Here is a 7,132-nt window from a genome sequence, read left to right on the forward strand (position 1 = left end):
CGGTCTGCGCTGAGAGAGAGAGACGGGAGAAGAACGGTGAGTAAGCAGATCAAGCGCATATTAAAAACACCTGCTTCTCATTGTAGTAATTGGCGAGGAGATGGTTAAAAGCCGAGCAACCGGAGGCTGGAGGAGAGAGACCGACTGGGAAACCGGAGAGAGATGAAGCCGATGAGACGTTGCGTCCACGCCGAGAATTCTGTGAACCTGTACTGAACCAAGTGTTGAGTGTTTTTGTTGAGGTGCAGCAGCACCTGGAAATTTGTGTTAAATAAAAGTTCTTCTCGGTTTCCCAGCCACGCCGATCCCGACTCCTTTCTTCTGAAAGAGCTGAACCTTGTTACATTGGTTCCGTAACCCGGGAGAAAGGAGCCAGCCGCCGCCGACATGCAGTCCACGCCAGCCACGCCATTTGCGGACGTGATCAACTCCCTCGCCGGTCTTCACCAGGAGCACCACCAGGCCCTGTTGGGTCTCAGAGAGGACCAAGAGAGACGATTCCAGGCTCTCGTCAAGACTCAACAGGAAGACCGCGAGGTGTTCCGGAGTTGGTTGAGCCAGGGAAGAGATATGGGCGGATCATCGGCCACACCCCCAACTGTCCAGATACCGCTGCACAAGATGGGAGCCCAGGACGATCCGGAAGCTTTCCTGGAACTTTTCGAGAGGTCCGCGGAGCTCTCCGGGTGGCAGCCGGACATCTGGTCAGCGAGGCTGATTCCCCTGCTGACCGGGGAAGCCCAGATGGCAGCGCAACAACTACCAGTCCAGAACCTGCTCCAGTACGTGGACCTCAAGAAGGCGATCCTGGAACGGGTCGGCCTGAGCCCGGAGCAGCACCGGCAGCGGTTCCGCTCACTGGAGCTTGGGGGGGACGGCCAACCCTTCTCTTTTGCTCACCAGCTCCGGGACGCTTGCCGCAGATGGCTGATGGCCGACGGTAGCGACGTCAACGCCATCGTGGATAAAGTGATGCTGGAGCAGTTCTTGGGGCGGTTATCTAAGGAGACCGCCCAATGGGTCCAGTGTCACCTACCGGCGTCGCTGGCCCAGGCCATCCAGTTGGCGGAGGACCAGTTGGTGGCGTGCCCAGGGGTCGGCGTACCCCTACCATCTCTCTCTCTCTCTTTTATTCCTAACCCCTCACCCTCTACACCTATCCCTTTCCCTAGGACCCGGGGGAGTTTTTTCCCGCGGCCAGTCCCGAGAACCCGGATGTCGCCGGGGATGGGATCGGGAGGAGCCGTGAGAACACCGGGGAAACCCACTAACCAGTTTGGTGCTGGTCCCAATGCCTCTCCTATGCCTCAGCCCTCTCCTCGCCAATCCCTTGGTCTGCTTCCTGCCGCTAGGGCGGCGGGGACTTCTGGGCCGGCCTGTTGGCGTTGTGGGGACCCCGGCCATTTTATCGACCGCTGTCCTATGATGGAGGTCGGTATGATGGTCCGGGTTCCCGACAACCCACAGGCTGCCCTCGGTCAAGATGGGCTGTACCAGATACCTGTGAGTATTAGGGGGGTACATATCAGGCTCTGGTGGATTCAGGATGTAACCAAACCTCCATTCATCAAAGCCTGATTCAAGTTGTGGCATTGGATACGGGCCGCATGGTTAAGGTAAGGTGTGTGCACGGGGACGTGGTGAACTACCCTTTAGTGCCGCTGACAATAAAATTTAGGGGCCAAAACCATAGAGTAGAGGTGGCTGTTAACAAGCATCTCCGATATCCGCTAATCTTGGGAACGAATTGGCCAATGTTTTCGATATTATTGGGGCACTTAAGTGCGGATGTCTCTTGGCAGAACCAAAGGCAGCGGAGGGGTGCGGTTGTGCAGGTAGGAGAGGGTGAGCCGGGACCTCTGACGTCTGATTCAGAGGAACAGAGCGCTGTGGAGAAAATTATTTTTTCCCAGTGCGACGATTTTCCGCTGGAGCAGTCTCAGGATGACTCGCTCAAAAACGCGTTTGATCAGGTCTGTACTATCGACGGCCAAACCCTTCACCCTGCACAACCACGGTCCTATCCATACTTTGCCATTATTAAAGACCGGTTGTATCGAGTGACCCAAGACACTCAGTCCAAAGAGGATACAACACAGTTAGTCATTCCTAAGAGCCGTCGGGAAATGCTTTTCCAGGCGGCTCATTGTAATCCGATGGCGGGACACTTGGGGCAAGCTGCAACTTTAAATCGCCTGACGACCCGTTTTTTTTGGCCGGGCATTCATGAGAACGTGCACAGGTGGTGCGCGTCTTGTGCTGAATGTCAGTTGGTAAACCCACCGGCCACCCCAAAAGCACCATTGTGCCCACTCCCCCCCCTCATGCAGGTCCCCTTCGAGCGAATTGGTATGGACCCGATCGGGCCGTTAGAGCGATCTGCACGAGGGCATCGATTTGCGTTAGTCATTGTGGACTACGCAACCCGATACCCGGAAGCAGTCGCGCTACGCAATATTTCTGCTAAAAGTGTTGCGGACGCCCTGTTTACGCCTTTGGGAATCCCAAAGGAGGTTCTCACGGATCAAGGCACGGCGTTCATGTCACGGACCCTCCGCGAACTGTACGGGTTATTGGGGATTAAGACGATTCGTACCAGCGTCTACCACCCACAAACAGATGGGCTGGTCGAACGTTTTAATCGTACGTTAAAAACAATGATCCGGAAGTTCGTTCACGAAGACGCCAAAAATTGGGATAAGTGGCTGGAACCTCTGTTATTCGCGGTCCGCGAGGTTCCCCAAGCCTCTACGGGGTTTTCCCCCTTCGAGCTCCTCTATGGCCGTCAGCCCCGTGGGGTTTTAGACATCCTAAGAGAAGCTTGGGAGGATGGACCTTCCGCGAGCAAAAACCAAATTCAGTACGTCATGGACCTGAGAACAAAACTCCATACACTGGGGCGGCTCTCAATGGAGAATTTGTTACAGGCACAAGACAGACAAAGCCGACAGTATAACAGGGGCGCCAGACTACGTAAATTTGCACCGGGAGAGAAAGTGCTTGTGTTACTCCCCACGTCCAGTTCTAAATTACTCGCCAAGTGGCAAGGACCCTTCGAGGTCACACGGCGAATTGGGGATCTCAATTATGAGGTAGTTCGGTCGGACAGGAGCGGGGCACATCAGGTTTACCACCTCAACCTCCTAAAGAAATGGAGTGAGGCAAACACGGTGATGCTGGCGACGACAGTGAGTAGGGTAGATGATCTCGGACCAGAAGCGAACTCCAAAGTGCAATCCCTCGCTCTGGCCCCAGGGGGGGGTCATCTCTCGTCCTCCCAGATCACCGATGTTGCCAAGTTGCAAGCAGAATTTGTGGATGTGTTTTCACCCCTGCCCGGCCGTACCAATCTCATAGAGCACCACATTGAGACCAAACCGGGTGCGGTAGTGCGCAGTCGACCATATAGGTTACCTGAACATAAGAAAATTGTGGTTCAGAAGGAATTAGAAGCGATGCTGGACATGGGAGTAATAGAAGAGTCCAGTAGTGATTGGGCGAGCCCGATAGTCTTAGTTCCTAAAACCGACGGCTCCGTGCGATTCTGCGTGGACTACAGGAAGGTGAATGCTGTGTCGAAATTCGACGCATATCCAATGCCACGAATTGACGAGTTACTTGATCGGCTAGGTGCAGCTCGTTTTTATTCGACATTGGATTTAACGAAAGGATATTGGCAGATCCCCTTATCTCCCTTATCCAAAGAAAAAACAGCCTTTACCACGCCGTTCGGGTTACACCAATTTGTCACACTTCCGTTCGGCTTATTCGGAGCCCCGGCTACCTTTCAGCGTCTCATGGATCGCCTCCTCCGGCCTCACGCTGCATATGCCGCAGCGTACTTAGATGATATCATCATATATAGTAACGACTGGCAGCGGCATATGCAGCACTTGCGGGCGGTTCTGAGTTCACTGAGAGGGGCTGGGCTGACAGCTAACCCGAAGAAGTGTGCGGTTGGGCGTGTAGAGGTAAGGTGTAATCTTGGGCTTACTCACCTTGAGTAGTCACTTGGTGAGTGGTCCAAGGTGAGCGCTCAACTGCAATGACATGCGATTACATTTACAGCGAGGAGGGAAAAATACAAACCAGAGGCCGACAGCAGTTTGCTAACCTCATGCCGAGCGAACGACGAGAGAGTGTCACCTAATAAAATCGCGTGTTGCGCAGTTCCTGGACAAATAGCGCGGGACTAACATCATCAAGACCGAAGACCGTTTGGTACCTAATCCTGATATCGTGTAGCGCTCACGTCATGGTCACCCGGAACTACTGACCTCACATAGTTGAAACAGGACCGGTTCTTGCAACTGTATCCCAAACTTCAGCTCTCATCTCATGGACGAAGAGCGTCCGACCACAGGTTTCGACCACAGGGAGAGGACTGCGTCCTGTGCAAGGTAGTATTGCACTCGTGGTGACTTTTCCTGCATTCAGACCGATGCGTCGGAAGAGGGTGGGGCGGATCTGCTACATGCAGTACAGGAACTAAGTAGAGCGAGACGGAGGTACATCAGTCGGAAGCTACCTAGATGAGAGACGAGAGTAGCAGTGGCGATCCATGGAGAAGGAGTTATTGGCGATGGTAAGTGCTTCCGTCCCTTCAACACCTCCTCCGCTATATATCATCCCTGGGCGTGCGAATTCAACGCTCTGTTCAGAGCATACTACTCTGGTGGCGACCCCTAGCAGTGGCTCCACCGCATGAAAAGATACCACGCGTCGGATCCACACCGTATTTAGAATTTGATTAGCTGCGACGTTAAGCTGCAACTTCAAGTTATCACCGGTGGTCACAGGCGCGGGGACACCAGATGAGACGGTGGCCGACTGACTACGCTGCTATCCAGGTAGAGGGGGGGGAGGGGCTGCACGAAAGCCGGATGTTCCCCGCCTGAGTCGGGCGCGTGACATCCGCCAGGGGGTCTATGTCAAGGTTGGCAGTGGCAAGGGGTGTGGTTCAAGTCACAGATCTGCGCGGTGGAGAGACGAGGACCGGGAAGAGAAGCAACGAGGTAGCTAAGCGATCAAGCGCATATTAAAAACACCTGCTTCTCATTGTAGTAATTGGCGAGGAGATGGTTAAAAGCCGAGCAACCGGAGGCTGGAGGAGAGAGACCGACTGGGAAACCGGAGAGAGATGAAGCCGATGAGACGTTGCGTCCACGCCGAGAATTCTGTGAACCTGTACTGAACCAAGTGTTGAGTGTTTTTGTTGAGGTGCAGCAGCACCTGCAAATTTGTTTTAAATAAAAGTTCTTCTCGGTTTCCCAGCCACGCCGATCCCGACTCCTTTCTTCTGAAAGAGCTGAACCTTGTTACACCAGGTAAGGCACTGATTGACCATTGGCTGCTTCTATCTCCAACAGGTTATCCAGGGATGTTATGCTTAATCCAGGCAAATTTTGCTCATAAAACGATTGGGAAATGGTCGTCACTTGGGACCCTGTGTCAAGTAGACAAGGACAAGGGTTTCCTTCAATGTTCACTTGAGCAGTGCACTTCATGCCAATTAATCCTTTGGGTAGGCCAACTGGACGGCATTTTCCATAGGGCTTGAGATGGCTCTTATGGTTTGACTTCTTGAGACTTGTTTGACAATTGACAGCCCTTGTATGTCTCGCTACAAGGACTGGCCGGCATTTAAAGCTTCTGAGGCACTTGGACCATGCTGAATGTCCCACAAGGCTTGGCGCTCTTTCAACTGTTTCCTCTTATCGGCCACCAGGGACGGGTTTGGATCGTTTTCGCAAATTGAAGCAACATGCCCATCCTCACCGCATTGAAAACAATAGCCTGGCCTGGGCCTGTGATGAAGCTTGTGGTCAGCTTTAAGAGGGTCCCCTCTGGAAAATTGTATGTTTGTTTGCTTCATTTTGCTTGAACTGCCCTTTGGCTCTGGGCTCTTTTGGACTCTGAGCTTTGACATTTGACTCTGGAGCTCGGTGACTTGTTGCTTGAGCTCGAGGACAGCATTGGTTGACGGTGACACACTTCGTCCTGTCTGTTTATTCTTTTGCTTAGCAATCTGGCTCTGGAGCTTGGCAACTTGTTGTCGTAATTCAACGACCTCAGTCCCTTCTGACATTTCGTTTCGACTCAGATCGAGAGGGTTAGCAGTGACAATATGGGAACTGGCTCTTTGTCTCTGTGTGCCTAGGTGCTGTCTCATGCGGCTTTCCTTCGCAGAGTGTTTGTTCTCCTCACTACGCAACTGCAAAAGTAACTCAGGGAATGGGGGTGGTCGGTTCCTTTTATGTTCAAGCTTAAGGTTGGCAATTAATGTGTCGTCCCAACAACTCCGACAAAATTGTTTCAGAAGTTGTTGTTCAGCCTCATCTGCAGAAATGCCGCCTCTTTTCACCACTTTGAGAAGGTTAGTGTGCAACCGTTGCAAGTACAAGGAAGGCTTTTCACCTGTGTTTTGCAGCGTATTCAGAAACTTCGCAAAAAGGTCATCACCGTCCTCTACGGTATCAAAAGCTGAGTCCAAGATTTCAAGGTAAGCCACAGGTAAGGCTTTTGCACCTAACTGCTTGACAATTTCTGATGCTGGTGGCAGTAGGCTGTCTAAGATCCTACTAGACCGATGCAAGTCAGACAGTGAAGGGTCTTGAAGAATTAACTCCACACTGTTTCGCCAAGTGTCGTAATCAACTTCGCCAGTAGGACGAGGAACTTTTCCTGAGAATACCCTTAGCTGGAATGAAGCACTAGAGGGTGAAACTCCATCACTCTTCATAATGTGCTCGATGACCAGTCTTTGGACTTCAGGTGGGTTCACATCCATTGCCTCAAGTGTCGGTGAAAGGCCTCCTGTAACCACTCTGTGGACCGTATCAGAGTTTCGTTCCTCCTGAATACTCAGCTTTTTTTGAGGAAGAGGAATGTTTGAGGAAGAAGAATCAGTCGTTTGGGACGACTCAAGATCATTTGAATCAGTTGGATTGTCAGCAACGGTGACAGAGGTTGAGAGAAGCTGCTCTTTCAAGAGATCATCAAAAGTTCTGCCACTGAGCTTTGCTATTCTCTTCAGTTCAACAAAGTAATGGGTTGTAGCATGTTCAGTTACTGCTGACGCATAGACACTTGACAGAGGCCTAATGTGGTAAGCAACGTCGTGTGGACTCTC

At 52.1% G+C, this 7,132-nt stretch overlaps 1 protein-coding gene across 1 annotated transcript; it reads right to left on the minus strand.

Annotated features, from left to right (window-relative positions):
• Positions 1-5,623: 5,623 nt before the first annotated feature.
• On the minus strand, positions 5,624-6,790 carry LOC130557768 (paraneoplastic antigen Ma1 homolog). The gene has a single exon (XM_057339786.1). The coding sequence runs from the start codon at positions 6,788-6,790 to the stop codon at positions 5,624-5,626; it is 1,167 nt and encodes a 388-aa protein (XP_057195769.1).
• Between the last annotated feature and the right edge of the window lie 342 nt (positions 6,791-7,132).

Source organism: Triplophysa rosa, linkage group LG8, assembly GCF_024868665.1.
Source record: "Triplophysa rosa linkage group LG8, Trosa_1v2, whole genome shotgun sequence".
NCBI lineage: Eukaryota > Metazoa > Chordata > Actinopteri > Cypriniformes > Nemacheilidae > Triplophysa > Triplophysa rosa.